Here is a 16,086-nt window from a genome sequence, read left to right on the forward strand (position 1 = left end):
TTTGTTTACAAATTGCGAGAGAAATGAATTACATACCAGATCGAATTTCTGCGCCATACAAGTTTTAAAGACCACAGACTGAGCTTTTAGTCTGTATATCATCACTACGCACCAGGCTATTCTTAGTTCTTATAGTTCATAACTATCTTGCTAATATTGGTTGAGATATCCATTAGAAATATGATGTGGTTTTGTCTGACTGCGTTTATGGTATACACGAAAAAAGTTGTTTTTCCTTGACAAGATATCTTGGTAATGATTGATTGACACCACTAAACTTTATTATTATACCTTAAAAAAAGCCTCAATAACAGATATCTAATATAGAGTGCTAGAATGAGCTATTCGTTTTCCTTTTAGAGTAAGTGCCTTGAAGGAAAACAATACTTTATCTTAAACTGTGGGTAGTTTTTGTCGTGAATTTCTCCCCACTCAGTGATTTCATAGATTTTTGCTAAACTTACGAAATTTTCATCGAAAAGTGAAAAGACGTGTGTTTTAACAGTTTTGGTCTAGTCAAAAAAACTGTTACAATTTAGGTTCGTAATGTGTTTTTTTTTTCTTTAACCGTTTAAGTGCCGGCCCCGTTTTCATTTTCCCTTTTTTTTAAAGATACATATCTTTAACAACTTCAATCTTTAAACCGTAAGGAGTAAAAAGCTCACTGGATAGCTTAAAATCTGCCTTTTCTGGGAAGGGTTGGGTGAGAAACGGCCGAGGGGAGATGTTAGCTTAGGGGTTTTAAGTTAGTCAGATTTTGTTTTGACAGAATGTGTGTCTCAGTACGCAGCGGTGAAACGCCCATTCAATTCGGTAGAAGATAGAAGATAATAAAAAAATGTGTTGTTTATCAAAATATTATGGTCAAACCCCGTTACGATCCGGAAAAAGTCATGCTACAGTGTATGGCCCCTAAAATTTAGGTTGAATCTAAAATCTTTTTAGAGATCACACCTATTAAAAATAATTAATTAACTTTTTGTAGTGTTCAAAACAGTACAGTACTTCTATTTTCTTTCCCAAAATTTGTTTTTAAAAACTCTTATTGCAACAATATTTTTTAATCGCTCAAAGTTAGATCACCTTTTTTCAATGGCCCCTAAAATGTAGGTTTGAATTTTTGGCGATCTTTCAAAAACTACTAATGGTATCGAGTTGATTTTTACCATTGTTTCAAAGCGTGATTTGGAGGATTATGAGCTTTAAATTGTTTACTTATATTTTCACAGTATGTTCATGGTTGTTAAAATGCAGGTTTGTGGCCCCTAAAATGTACGTTTCGTTAAATCCGCATTATGTATTACAGTGAAGTAAACAACAGAAAAACCTGTTTACATATTCTCGTTATCCGATGAATTTACTGGCTGACTGGCATGAAATTTATCGTTTTACGTTGACAAATTTGAGAGTTTTTTAAACGCAAAGCCAAGATGGAAAATTTCGAAAATGCAGAAATAGAAATTTTTTAGCGGCTGACGTCATTTGGAAACAATTCTTGTCGGATTTAGTGAATCCTGCTGAATCCTGTCAAAATGTTGTAATTAAAACTTTACTTCTTAGAAAGATATCAGACTTTGAAAGAATTTTTCACCTATTTTCTTTATCTTGTAAAATATGAAGTACTCAAAACAGCTTAGGTAAAAATGTTCGTTTAAAGTGTAACTGCAGGCTACAATACTTTGCTAAGCACCAACCTACATTTTAGGGGCCACAGCATTTTAGGGGCCATACACTGTACATGAAATTTGTTCAATTCCTTACTTTTTAGATCGAAACTTAAACGTAAAAGACCATTTTAATTTTCTAATTTAAAAAACGCAGTATTTTGTTTTAATCAGGAAATTTTTGCGCTCCCAACTCAATTGGTTTTAGAAATCTTGATAGATTAATATAACCAATTATTATAAAGGTTGAAAATTTCTGACCAATGACTTTTCGAAATTGGCAATAACGTGTCAAAAGACAAAAGAATATCAGGCCCGGCGGAACAACCGTAAAAGTGCGGAGGCTGAAGGCTCAAAATGAGATGCAATTCGCTAGAAATTTGAGAAAAAAAATCTCATTTGCTCAAAAGTGGGGATGCTGAAGTCTCCCCAGTCTCCACGTTTCCGCCGAGCCTGAATATTACAGACTGAAATTTTGGATAAAGATGCCTCATCTAGAGTGTTATAAATATGTAAGATGTCTGTGGCCCAACAAAAATAATGGTGTTAATGGTTTTTTTTCGATCCAAATCATCGGAAATTAAATATTCCTTTTATAAATGAATTTTATAACTTACTATAAAATTAAGTCAGTAATAAGTTTTCATTTTAAAGACAAAACTTTTTTTTTATAATAGAGAAACTTATGAAATAATCGAAAATCCCTAATCCAAAATAAACTTAAGTGAAAAATATTGATTTATAAATGGTCTTGTTAAAAATAGGCGTGTGAAAATCAAGAATCACCAAAACATGAAATCTTGGGATTGCTTTGCGATCATATTTGAGAGTTTTCTTTTTCTTTGTCAGGAACCCTTCTTATGTTCAAAATAGGGCAAAACCTCGAAAATGAATCTTGCGAAATGCGCTTTTTCCAATTTTTTTTTTCGACTGCGAAAACACGCTTTTTTTTTATAAGAATACACTTTATAAGAATGTCCATGATGAAAATGGCAAAAAAATTAAGAATAATGCTAAGAATATCACCACCATGAAATTTTGCTACTCAAGCTAAGAATGCCTTTTTTATAGTATTTTCAATTATAAATTGTCAATTACCCCTGAGTAAGGCTCTCTCCTTTTACAAAAATGTACTAAATGTTAAATCTAGTCTGAATTAGGATCCTTACCTAAAAATGTTGTAAGAATATTTTAGGATGATTTTCCCATGATGAAATGGATTTACACCATTCTTATATAAAAAAGCGTGAATTAGTTCCAACTAAAATTAGTTCCCTATTCAACTAATAAGGTAGGAATTTTGTCTACTTGTATATTTTTTATAGAATATCAGAAGGCTATATTTTTACTTAAAAATAACGAAAACAAAATAACAATTTGATTCAAACTGAAGACAGTGGAGTTTCCACAACTGGAACATGCACGTGGAATAAAACTCTCGGGTGCCTAATAAACGTACGTTTATTTTTTTCGTGTCAAATTTCCCGCATGTACGCACCTTATTAGGACTTGTACGTTTATTTATTTTAAGGAATTTTCTCGCCTGTACGTTTATCCCCTCCTGTACGTTTATTTATTTTGACCCGATATCGCCCGATTCATATTGGAAAAAATTTGTTATTTTTTGTTCAAGTAAGACGTGTAGAAAGGCCGTTAATTACAATAGAACGTATTGTGGGAGATTTCGAATGTTATACGAGTAAATTCGAACGTTTTGCTATAAATTCGAGTGTTTGATTTGAAAAAATTGGAAAATTGGTAGATTTTTCCCTGTACGTTTATTTTAGCCTGTACGTTTATTTATTTTAGCTCTGATTTTTCGCCTGTACGTTTATTTCAGCCTGTACGTTTATTAATTCAAATGTTATCCTCCCCCTGTACGTTTATTTTGGTCTGTACGTTTATTAGGCACCCGAGAGTAGCCTGATCGAGTTATGGAAATACACGTTTGCTTTTTTTTTATAAGAACATTCAAAAATTTTTGAAGCCTTCAAATGTTTTTAACTTTTCGGGTTTCAAGCCTAAAAATGTTCTTAACATGTTCTTATTTTCAGCATTTTTTTAGTATTTTTGTCCATTTTCCTAAGAAAACAGGTGTTTTAGAGCCCACAAAAGCCTTAAAATGTTCTTAACTTGTTATTAATATTTTGGCAACCGAAGCCTTATGTTCTTATATAGTTTGTTCTTATAAAAAACGTATATCGAGATATAGAGTAAGGTTAACTGAAGAGACAAGAAAAATTGTTCGAGTTAAAGAGGGGTTTGATTTATAGAGGGTCGAATTAAAGAGACTCTACAGTATGATTTTGATACCCCGGGGAGGAGACAATGAAAGTAAAGGACCTACTGTAAGTGTGGCCCTTAGGGTCGAATCAGCAAAGGTGAGAAAATTGCACTCTAAGGGTGTAGAATTTGGAAAATCTGACCCTATTTTGCCTGAAAATGGTCAAAAAATTTCAACCAGATGCACCGTAAGGGTCTGATTTCAAAGGCCTATATTTTGGGCCGCACGTATGGTTGTTTTGAAATCGAGAGCCCCCCCCCCCACCACCCCTGTTTTGATATGAATTTTTTAGAACATTTTAAGAATTTTCTGAATGATAGAATTTAAGAGCCTTTTGGCTTTGACTAGATTTATTGGTTAGGTGTGAATTGAATTGAACAACGGAAATTCATATCAAAGAATAAACTTTTTTTTTAAATAAAAGTAGTGCTAAGATTTTTTGAATTCTTTTTTTTTGTTGGATTCAGAGGGATTCAGAATAGATGAATTCTCAAAAGCTAGCCCATTTTTTATTTGAGATTGCGAAATTGCCTTAAATCGTCGATTTTTAGCTAAAAGTATAATTTGCACTTATCTGTTCAATAAATGAAAACTTTTGTAGCTTCTAAAAGCCGAAACCCCCTCTTTTGATAGCTTTTTGTGGGTTTTCATATTCAATTCATTATTTCTTTGATGAATGTACGAGAAAAAATAATTCAAATATTGAGCCATTTAGGTTTGAAAAAAGTTGAGCATTAATCATCTATTCTATTATCCCTTAACAAGTACGCCGAAAAAAAGCGGCCGCAGCATGAAGGTAGAGCATCTAGCTACGGTGCGCAAGATGCATCTCTGCTTGATGCTCAGCATTTAAAGAGACGGATCAAGGGTAAGTGGAAAAATTCAGGGAAAGGAGTGGCGCCCTCCCCTACCTTCGGGTAGACAGCTAGAGAAAAGGTATCCTTCGGATCGCTCTCGAATGCGGTCGCAGACTTACTTTATTATTCTTTATTTCCTTTATAGGTATTGATGACGTCAATTCATCAGGGGACGACAATGACAGTGATGACGTCATCAGCGAGGCTACACGTGATTTGCGTGATCACGCTCTTATATCTTACGTCACGTTGATGGATAAACCGTGTTTGCCAGATCTGTTGGTCAAATTGGTGTCATGGGTTGTCGGTGAATATATAGAAGAAGATATGGGATATGATTTGAAGTCGATCGTGGAGAAGATGACAAATATGATTTACCGACCGTACCAATGTAAGAAACGTTTTGTTGAACCTCCGGTACGGTCTACATAACGTGTAACAGACTATCTATCGAGATTTAGGGAGTGTAAACCCTTTGTGCGCGCTGTTTTTTTTTGGAAAGTTGAAAATTTTCTTAAATTTTATTTTGAAACTCAAGACTTTAAACATTTTTTTTTCACTTAAGGTAGCGAAACTCAAGCCTGGATCATTACTGGTATCACAAAAATCCTCGCACGAAGTTCACAGCCTAGTTCACTATTTGTCGATATCGATATTTCAAAGCTTGGATCAGAGGCTAGACGCCGCTACTCAGAATTGAAATCTATTTTGAAGCTTTGCAACCCGGTTATGTTGAGTGATGTCCTGCCTTATGATGGTAGCTGTGAGGATATCGAACCAGACGAGACGCTAGGCTTTCTCGATGGTTTTGTACAGCAAGCATTATTGAACGGCGCCCAACCATATTCAAGTGAATTAAGTCAAGCTAGTATTAGACAAGAGGATACTGAACAAGTTCACGTGAAACGTACAGATCTTATTTACGTATACGATGCACCCACAATACCTTCAAAATCTGCCCCCGTGTCATCAGAGAAAAAGAGCGGAGAAGATAGTCTAGAGGATGTGTCTCAATATCAAAAGCATGACCAGTCAGCCATTCTCCATCCTTCTTTGACGCCTCAACAAGGTCAAGTACCAATGTAAGTTTCTACAAATTTTTCGTTATGTTTGAAGTAAGTACATGTTTTTTTTTTAAGCATAACGCTTATAAGCATACGAAGGCTCAGATTTGCAGAATTCCTAAACATAGCATAAGCATATATGTCAGCCTGGAATATTTTTCAAAAGGTTTGGTAGAGGTCAAGTAAAAATAGACATTCCACGGCTAGCTACATTCCACTGCTCCCAAAATTTTTACTAAATTTCTGAAATTTCACTAAAAACTTGGCTTGGGTTGAATCATAAGCATGATTCATAAAAGCATAAGCTCTGTCTGGATGCTTTAAGAACTTAAGCATACACGAGCCTGACCAAGAGGCATTCACTTGCTTATAAAAAAAACATGTAGCCTTTCTCAGTAGGGGCCTTCATGATACTTACTCATGGGAACCGAGTAGATAGAATTTAGTTATACCGTTGACGCTCTCTAATTGTAATTCGATTTTCAACGGGAATTGGATTTTCATTGAATAAGGGAGCGTCGTTTATGATATGTTGACGGGGACTTTATAAATTTCATCGAATAAGGGAGCCTATCGAATAGGAGAACGTCGAATTAGAGAGCGTCAATTGTACTTGGTGGGTACGCATTTGGTAATTTCCCCTGGAAAATATAGGAAAAAGGTTTGATTAATGTTCCATTCAATATGCGGCAAGAAAATATTATCGTTCCTTTTCCTTAGAAAATACAAGGAATCGTTTTAAATATTTCTCATAAAAGTCAAAAATACACTTATTCTCTCAAAAATGACAGCGAGCGAAGCGAGCTTAATTATCCTGACGAAGAGTCGTCTTGGGCGTCGCTAGAACAGTTAGTTGGTCTATAATTTCCTTTTTTTTCGGGGAGGGGGGGTTATTCAGAGGTTAAATTTCAATCTGTTTGTAACTTAATTTCTGTTTTATAGAACCAATCTATCAAGCAACAAGCCTGGGAAATGGCAGAAAGACCGAGGACTAGTTACCAGGTCTTCAGAGTCTGATATGACGTCATCAGTTGGCTCACCGACACCCAGTTTTCGTGATGGTAGTTCAACCCATGAAACAAGGCTGGATGGTGGTCGATCTAGGAATAATAGCAGCTCCTCTTCTAAAACTTCAGAGGTATAAAAATTGTTAAATACTGATCGTCTTCGTTATATTTATGACCTAAATACTTTTATACGAAACCACCACTAGTTTTGTATTTAAACGATAAAACTAGTGCCAAACGCCCGAGCTATTTTGGGTGCTTCCGTATAAAACATTACGTCATGAATACCATGAATTGGTGGTATCTCTGATATTATATTGTGTATATACACGCTTTTTTTTTAATAAGAATATTGTACTTAGGCTGAGGGTGAGCATTCCCCGCTGGCACTCAACGTTGTTTTAACGTTCAAATAACGTTATTTGGACGTTATGAATGTCAAATGGACGTTATTTTGACGTTGTGTGCCGGCCGGGTTATTCTTATTTTTCTATTGTTCTAAACAATAGGCCTATTGTTCTAACTCTGAAATCTCACCCTGATATTCTTATAGAAGTTATTCTTAAAAAAAAGCTCTTTTGATTGCTACCAATAAAACATTCTTACATATTCTCCTTTCAGGATAAATCAAGTGGCACCAGATCCTCCGGAAAACCTGACAAGAAAGAACAGCTGGCGAAAAGTCTTTTCGGTGGTGGTAGCCAATCAACGAAAACGCCCTCTTCTAAACGCCCTACGTCTGGGCGGGGTGGAAAACGAACATCTTCTTCACGCTCTAACAAAAACAGAACGGATGCATCACTTTTAGGAGATTTCCCATCTCAAGGAGATAACACTCCTCAACTCTTGGGAGATAATGATGTATCACAGTCTAATAATGAGAACGACCTGTTATCGCAGTCTTTAGGAGATAACTTCGCTATTGGGAGTGCTCTCTTATCCCAACCTTTGGGAGATATGAATAGCCTGATCTCACCTACAACGAGCCCCACTCCTCCTAATGATTTACTCGATGGATTATCTCTATCACCAATGAATATAACGCAACCATTATCTCCACAATTTAACTCAAACAAAGACGCGGGAGTTGTGGATTTGATGGGTGACATGATGAATTTGGAGGTAAACTTTCTTCCTCTAGCACCCTACTTCTAAGCCCAAATTCATAACCTGTTTTTATGTACTTCTACACGCTTTTTTTTTAAATACACTTTATAAGAATGTCCATTATTAAAATGGCCAAAAAATTAAGAATATGGTAAGAATATCACCATCATGGAATTTAGCAACTGAACCTAAGAATGCCATTTTTTAAGCATTTTCACCTGTAAATTGCCAATAATACCCCAGTAGCGCTCAATATTCTACAGGTGTGTATTACAAAGATTTTCGCCAAAAAGTTAAGAATATCCTAGCCTGTTAGACGAAAACCGCAAAACCGCAATAAAACAAAGAAAAAATTTGGTTTGTGGGAAGGTACTGGCTAAGAATATCCATGATGAAATGAAAAAACACCATTCTTATAAAAAAAAAGCGGGTATTTGACGATTCACTTTTCAAACCGGTTTGAGTTTTTTTGCTGGCACGCAACGTTGTTTCAACCGTCATCTAACGTTATATGGACGTTTTGAACATTAGAAGAACGTTAAAACAACGTTGCGTGTCAGCTGGGTTTTTACATTTCGTCTGTGGTGCTGAACAAACAAATTTCTTTGTCTAACTACTTGATATGTTTTTATTCGAAATAAATCTGATTTTTTTTTTCGGTTTTGACTGTCTTTTTATCACCTTTTTCAGCAGTCGAATTCCACACAACACACGCAAGAATCACTTCTTCTACCATCATCCAACTTATCACCAACGAATCCCCAAGAAAGCACCCTTCTACCACCCTCTTCACCGCCTCTTAAAACACTAACGCCCATAGAGTCAACCCAAGTACCTGACCATTTAAAAAACGTTCGTTCCACGACTGTTAAAGAGTTAGCATCGGATATGTGTTTACGTATCTCGAATCAATTCGTATTCCAAGACGACAAGCTTGCCGTTGCTCTACACGTAACGAACAAAACCGTCAACCCGCTCAAAAATCTCCGAATCGTGATTACGCCACCATCTTGTTTACGCGGGACGGACTCGGAACTTAATTTCCAAATGACGGATACCGACCTTGAACCGAATTCGAATTTTTGTCACGTGATCAATCTTACGCACCAATCACCTTCACCCAAAATGGCGCTCAACGGTCAAGTATCGTATAAGGATTTCACGAATACTGAAAAGAAGGTTTTCATCAATCTAAACATTCCGTGGTCAGCTATACTAAGAAAATTAGACCTACAAATGGCTGCTTTTGAGGAAGGCTGGCGTAACAAGAGTTTACACGACCTTAAACAAAATATACGCGTTAGTATGACTTTGGAACGATTGATGTCATTGTTCGAGCAATGGAATATCAATTTGATCAAAGAAATTGGTAAGATCCCATTGGGCTCTTCCGAAAAAGTTTGGGGGGGGGTGAAAACTTACCTCCCGTATATTGTGACCTTTAACCCCCTGGAGAGACATTCGGTAAAATTACCCCCAAACAGAGCAAGTTTACCCCTCGGATAAGGCAAATTTTACTTTGAATTTTTCCCTACTCCACAGACAATACATCCTCCACCCCACATTTTCTGGAAGAGACCATTCTAAAATCCAAATTGTATCATGCATAGCTTTTCAATACATTGTGAGCCGGTACTCACCAAGCCAATTTATTGTAATACAATATCTTTTGTACAATCATGGTCATAATATTTGAGAAAAAAGGGAAATTCCCACGAAATCTTATAGCCACAGTCGATTTGGAAGTGTTCTAACTTAGGTTGGAAGGGTAGAGTTATAACTCTTTAGGACCTTAGGATCTGAGGATCTAAAAGTTCAAAAATGGTCCAATAAGGCTCTAGTCTGGAGACCATACTCTGTACAAAAATATTTCTATCCTGTTAAAATCCCAACAACTTCACTGAAATACAGAGTATGGAATTATTGACTCGATTCAAATCACTTCAAATCACAAAAGAAAAAACCGTTATTTTTTCAAAACAATTCAAAAGCTCGCGCCACTTCTTGAAACAATAGAGATGTTTGACGTCATACTTTTGTTTATCAAATCATAACAATAAGATATTAGCCAATCAAATTCTGCGATTAATTCTTGCATCTTGTATAATTCCCGGCTACTACTGTCTATACTTTGATATTTTTTTGAAACCACATAGACAGAGAAGTCGGGTCTCCCAGCTAATAAGGCTCATAATTTAAGCTGGAAGTCTATAACCCCGAGCCAAATTGAAATATCCGTTTCAATTTAAGAGATGGCCCAAAATCGACTTTCTCGCCCGAACTCCGAATTTCGAAAAACGAGGAAATAAGCTTAATTCTCAATAGATTGCGACCATGATTGTAGTGTATTTGGCCATTAAGAAAACTGATTTACGTGGGAACTGATGTTAACGTTTTTGGTGTCTAAAGTTACACTCTAGAGAAATTGTGATCTGAAGTTGAGGAAATGAGATGGACCAAATTTTTAGGGAAGTTGGATAAATACTCTCGGGTACCTAATAGCCCCCCCCCCCCCCCCCCCCCCCGCTTTTTAAATTTTTGGAAAATGTTTTTGAAAGTCATAACGTCCATATAACGTCATTTGAACGTCAAAACAACGTTGTGTGCCAGTTGGGAATTCTGTTGTATTAGCCTCCTTTTCAAAAATTTTCCACCCAGGACATTTTTATTCCAACCCCCCCCCCCCCCCCCCCATTTTAGGTACACGAGAGTATGCTTTTACACTTTTTTGGGGGGAAATTTACTTTTCTTCACTTAGTCCTCTTAATATTGTTTCGTTTTTGCTTTTTCTTGTAGCTGGAGAAATTATTGCGTCATCGACCGTTCTAAAGAAAGAGACTGTGTTGTTCCATTTCAACATCAAACAACATGGTAGCGTAGAAGTGAGAATTAAATCAAGCAGTGAAAGACTTAATGATTGCATTTACAAATTTATTCATTCTGAAATTTCATAATCATTCATTATCTTCCAAGGGTGCTAGCACTAGATTGACGAACTACTGAAAGCATGATTCAAATGTTGAAAGGACTGAAGGACTTCAAGGATAAAAAGCCTCAAGAACGGTTTGCATTTGCGTATTTAAACATTCGGAAATTCTGAAATCTTTCTTTTTATATATTTTAATCGATTTAAACGTAAACTACTGAAACTGATTACAAATTAATGATCAATTAGATTAATATTACCTCAATTAGATCAATTTCGGGAGCCTGATAATTCGAAAATGGCAACAATTTAAATTTGAGAAAACGCCAAATTTATTTATCCAATCAAAGTAGAATCTCAAATCCTGGCTATTGACTTATTTGACCCAAGCAATGATTATTGAATTTTATAATTTTGCCAATTGACTGAAATACTAGGTATAGTGATTATGAATTAATTTTATTTTATAGAATTTTTATGAATTTGAAAGTGTTTTATTTCTATCAATTTTCTATTGTGATTTAAGACCAATGCTAGAAAACAATCAAAATGATATTAAAGTAATTATTAAATTTATGCGCTTAATACAATTTTCAAATATGAAACGCCTTTCTATTTCAATGCTTCTTCCAGACTTTTGTTTATAAAAAAGAAACTGTTGCTTACAACTTACTATTACATATTTGCTTCAGCTTTTTAAACACCTTAAAAACATGACACGATTTTCAACTTGTGTAGCAAGCATGCTTCACTGAAAGTTTTTTAAAGTAAGTTTTCAATTGGATAATGTAAAAATATGAAATGTTGATAAAAAATAGTTTTTCTTCTTTGAAATGAAAGGCCTTCTTGGTTTAAACAGTAGTGAAAACAATTGCATAGAATTTGCCCGTTAATTGACCGAATCGAATTTTAATACGAACGGAAATTTTCTTAAAAGATCTTTATAAACATTTCTAAATTCATATTTGTTTTGAGTTTGAAGCGATTTTCAAATTTTGAAAATAAAAAAAAAGATTTTGAGTTACGTTGAAGCATTTTTTTGCTAAAATTTAGGGCATAAAAAAAGTTGTTTTTCGAAAAATAGAATGATGGTTACTTTTAGAATGAATTTCGTTTTGATTTTGTTGGCAACTTTTTTCATTTCTTCGCAGGGTATGGAAATGAAGAACTGCGGTAAGTATTTTCACAACCCTGTGTCACAGACACCCTGTAACCGCCCCAATGAAAAATTTCGACCACGTTGGAAAAATATCCTCCAATTTTAGCCCCTCTAGGAAGTCATTAGACCCTGATTTCATCCCCATTTGAAAATTAAGGGGATAAATTGCACTTTAAAACCATCCCCATTGGATTTTTCGAGTTTAGAAATTTTCATCCCCACCCCATTATTAGTATAAGAAAAATTTCCACCGGGGCTGTGATACAAGGGTGTCTTAACTTTTCTTTGATATTTTTCTTACAAAGAGATATAGTTCTGGTTATCAGACGACTTCTAGCACCTTGCTTGACCCTTGCTTTCATTAAAATTTACCTCCGAATCTTGGGCTGTGAACTGCGAAAAATCTTTTTCTGCGAAATGTTTTTCCCTTTACCCTAGTCATTCATGAGCTTTGTTCCTAAATATTTCTTTTTTGACATTTTTAAGCTATGTTAGGAATATGTTACTGTATCTATAATTCCTTATTGAAAATATCTATCAAATTTTTGTATTTAGACGCTAAAGCTCCAATCCAGTTTTCAGTCACTCAATTCCCAAGTAAACTACCTCTCAAAAACAATGCAACTTTCCACGTATCTGCTGGTATTCAAATCAAAAATTATGTTCTTCCAAAGAAAATCAAAATTAAAGTTGATGTCTCAAAACATATGTTGTTCTGGGTGAAATTACCTTGTATTGGGTGGTAAGTTTAAGTTCAAAAAGCTGTTTGGGGAATTTTGAAATTATTTTTCTTATGCATATGCAATTTTTTAATAAGCAACTCCAATTTTCGGGTCAGCCCTGTGGTTACTTAGCATTCTAGCTCATTTTCTAAAAAATTTGCCTTAACCACTCCTGATATGATACCATATTTATGCTTATTGGGTCAAAGGATATCGTTTGCCATGTTCAGATCATCTAAAAAAGCTTTTACTTTACGAGTCATTTGTTCCTGGATTTGAAACCATTGGATTGCAGTGTAACTTTGTAATGTCAGAAATTTCATCGTCGATGGAAATTTTTATGACATATTGTTTTGAAGTCCCCCCTCTGAGAGAGGGAACACCATCAACCAACAGGGTATTCTCTGGCGTCAATCAGTAACGTAAATAAAGCATGGGACACATGGGGACGCGAGGTTGCCCTCGAACCTTAGCAGCCCGGCTGCTTATAAACGTGCTCCCCGAGATAAGAAAGAGTGGAAAGCATTTTAAAACAAAGGTCAGGTATTGATGTGGACTATGTTAAAGTCTAAGACAAATCATTATCTAAGAAATAAACCTAAAGCCGAAGAAAATTCGCAAACGGGCTTTTTGCCGAAAAGAGTTTACAGCCGGTAGAGTCTTCTTCAAAACTCTGCGGTGGTTTTTTTTCCATATACCGCCGTAACGCCATATTTCCCCGTCTTTACTATCACTGCAACGGGCGATAACATCGTCTAGTATTGAGGGAACAAATTTTTTACTGAAGTCAAAATTAGCGAAAGGCACATGGTATTTCGAATCATCCAGGGAAGGGAACCAACTTTTTCCGGGTAAATGCCGTTTATTTTCCTTAATAAAATTGTGGAGTATAAATCTGAAAAGAAAGGCATTTTGAGGTTAAAAGTACTGTTTATTAGCAAATTGAAATTGCGATAATTTTTGATCAATTTCAATTTTGTTAAATTTGGTGATTTGAGAAATTTGAAACACTAAAATGACGACTAGAATACTAAAAAGTTGCGACTGTGGCACATAATATTCTTTTGTTTAATATGGCGGGAAAGTTACTTGGAAAATGGTCGATTTTTTTATTTGATTTGCTGAATCTTGTCAAATTTCTTAGCTAAAATTAGTCGTCCATTAAAATAACTTTGATTTTTTTGCATTACTTTCAGCGATCAATTACTGTCCTGTGACAAGTTACCACAACTTTGTATGGTGAAAGACTTTTGCACTGATTGCTCTTTGAACGTCAAAAATGTGAAGATTCAAATGCCAGCCGATATTGAACAAAAAATACCAGGATTTCTTCCCAATTTTGCGATTGACGTAAGTAAAACTTTTTTACATATTTTTTTTATACGCAAGTGTATGCCCCTTGGTCCAGGCTCGTGTATGCTTCAGTTCTCAAAGCAATTTGATTATTAGCCCTCTAGAGCCATTTGCGCCCTCCGCTTCGCGTCGGGCCCAAATGACACTATCGGGCGAATAATCAAACTACGCGGGCAGAAAATAACAACAACGACCTCAAACTGAACGCTATTGTTATATTATCAGCAATAGAGAAAAAAAGGCTGTGACTTTCATGTACTCTCGGTCTCGGGTACCTAACAGCCGTCCCCCGCTAATTATTTTTTCGAAAATTTTCCACCCAGGACATTCTTATTCCAATCCCCCTCGCTTATTAATTTTTTGAAAAATATTTTTGAAAGTTCCCTCTTTTGTCCTAATTCTGCTGTACTACATAGCCTCCTTTTCAAAAGTTTTCCACCCAGGAATTTTTATCGCACAACCCTCCCCCCTGCTTATTAAGTTTTGAGTTTTTTCCAACCGAATGCGAATTAAATAGGTTTTGTGCTCGTTAAAAAGATAGTTCCGAGTGGAATATTATCGAAATAGAAAAACTTCTGAAAAGTCAATAAATGAAGATGAAAATCAGCGCTCAGCCAATCAGAAGCTTCGCAGATTTTCGAAAACAATAGTAACACTATTTTTTTACGATATTCTTTTTTTTTTGGCTTGGAAAAGCTTAAAGCGCTCCATGTAGACCTTCGTTCTTTACAGAATTAAGCGTATTAAAAATTACTTGAGCCTACAAAAAATGTTTTTTCCTGATTTTGGCTATTTTTGGCTTTTCAGTATTTCCCTAAATTTTTAAAGCACCCCTCAAGCATTTCTCAGCCTTATTAAGCTTTCGACCTAAGCATCTCTGAGCCTGTTTTCGGATTTTTGTAAGCTTATAATAAAAAAAATATGTATTCGCTGAAATATGGTATACGAAACAAAATTTGTGGTCACTTAAAGCAAATGGACAAATGAACTTTAAGGTTGTCCTTGGTTATACAACATAATGGCGAACTTGGTACTTATTTCTACAATTAATCATGGGGAGACCCTTGATAACTAAATTTTATTGGTTTTCAAATGTCAAAAATAACAATAATCAGTGCTATAACATACTGGCAATTTTGGCTATTTTACCATTTTTCGAAAATTGAAGTCCGAGAAAGAATGTCAATTTCGCTTCGGGCCTTCAACTTGATTTCATCGATTATTTCGATCTGGAAGGGATTTATTGGTTCGTTGGTTTCTATGGCTATATTTCAAGCCCTACTGGACCATTTTTTAACTTTTGGATCCTCAAATTCTAAGGTCCTAAGTCTTAAATCTAGCGTTAAAACTCAGAGTTATAACTCTACCCTTCCAACCTAATTTAGAGCGCTTCCAAATTGTGTAGATATTGATAAATTGGATGAGTAGAAAAAAAATGAACCTCTTTGCAAAATTTCATCACTACACAATATTTTGTCCCGGTTTTGGCGGATTATGGCCTAATTCTGCCTGACTAATAGTCAAACGCCTGATTTTGATAAAAAACGGTGTAAATTTTATCAAAATATTTTAAATTTTATCAAAATATTTTCTTTTTCTTTTAGGGTAAATACTGGTTGAAACTACGAGTTGTCAATGCTGATAATGAGAAAGAAACGATCGCATGTGCTGAAATTATTACAAAATTAGACGCTTAATATAATAAAAAAAAATGGAAAGCAATTGAAAATTGTCCTTTTAGTCATTAGCGAGGTTAAACAAGAAGCTTATCTACGGCGTACGGAATCTATGACGTGAGATTTGGCATATTTCACATAATAAACCCAGGCTCCAAATTACAACGTACAGGTCAAACTTTACGAGATAGAGCTTAGCCTTGAGATTTGGGCACTAGCTTGCGAAAAACTCACGTCGTAGATTCTGTACGTTGTAGATAGTTTCTT

At 35.3% G+C, this 16,086-nt stretch overlaps 2 protein-coding genes across 2 annotated transcripts in view; both read left to right on the forward strand.

Annotated features, from left to right (window-relative positions):
• The window catches only part of LOC136797795 (uncharacterized), a 36,877-nt gene extending 25,940 nt beyond the window's left edge, over positions 1 to 10,937 (forward strand). The window contains exons 13-18 of the mRNA XM_067054380.1: positions 4,951 to 5,196; positions 5,371 to 5,887; positions 6,812 to 7,007; positions 7,498 to 7,998; positions 8,677 to 9,352; positions 10,780 to 10,937. Coding sequence (XP_066910481.1) covers positions 4,951 to 5,196; positions 5,371 to 5,887; positions 6,812 to 7,007; positions 7,498 to 7,998; positions 8,677 to 9,352; positions 10,780 to 10,937 — 2,294 coding nt within the window. The remainder of the gene's footprint in view (positions 1 to 4,950; positions 5,197 to 5,370; positions 5,888 to 6,811; positions 7,008 to 7,497; positions 7,999 to 8,676; positions 9,353 to 10,779) is intronic.
• Positions 10,938 to 11,949: 1,012 nt separating this feature from the next.
• LOC136797775 (uncharacterized) lies at positions 11,950 to 15,856 on the forward strand. Its single transcript, XM_067054362.1, has 4 exons — positions 11,950 to 12,082; positions 12,624 to 12,810; positions 13,987 to 14,140; positions 15,748 to 15,856. Exons 1-4 carry the CDS (start codon positions 11,995 to 11,997, stop codon positions 15,838 to 15,840), a joined length of 522 nt encoding a protein of 173 aa, XP_066910463.1. The 5' UTR covers positions 11,950 to 11,994; the 3' UTR covers positions 15,841 to 15,856.
• The last annotated feature ends 230 nt before the right edge of the window (positions 15,857 to 16,086 follow it).

The sequence above is a fragment of the Clytia hemisphaerica genome, unplaced genomic scaffold (genome assembly GCF_902728285.1).
Source record: "Clytia hemisphaerica strain Z4C2 unplaced genomic scaffold, Clytia hemisphaerica genome assembly, whole genome shotgun sequence".
In the NCBI taxonomy this organism is placed as follows: Eukaryota; Metazoa; Cnidaria; class Hydrozoa; order Leptothecata; family Clytiidae; genus Clytia; species Clytia hemisphaerica.

What these genes read in the sequence shown, in the direction of transcription:
- LOC136797775 (XM_067054362.1), top strand. Translation starts at nt 11,995, where the DNA reads ATGATGGTTACTTTTAGAATGAATTTCGTTTTGATTTTGTTGGCAACT. An exon ending in AAATTACCTTGTATTGGGTG is followed by an intron (nt 12,811 to 13,986) that starts GTAAGTTTAAGT and finishes CATTACTTTCAG; the next exon opens with CGATCAATTACTGTCCTGTG. An exon ending in TTCCCAATTTTGCGATTGAC is followed by an intron (nt 14,141 to 15,747) that starts GTAAGTAAAACT and finishes TTTTTCTTTTAG; the next exon opens with GGTAAATACTGGTTGAAACT.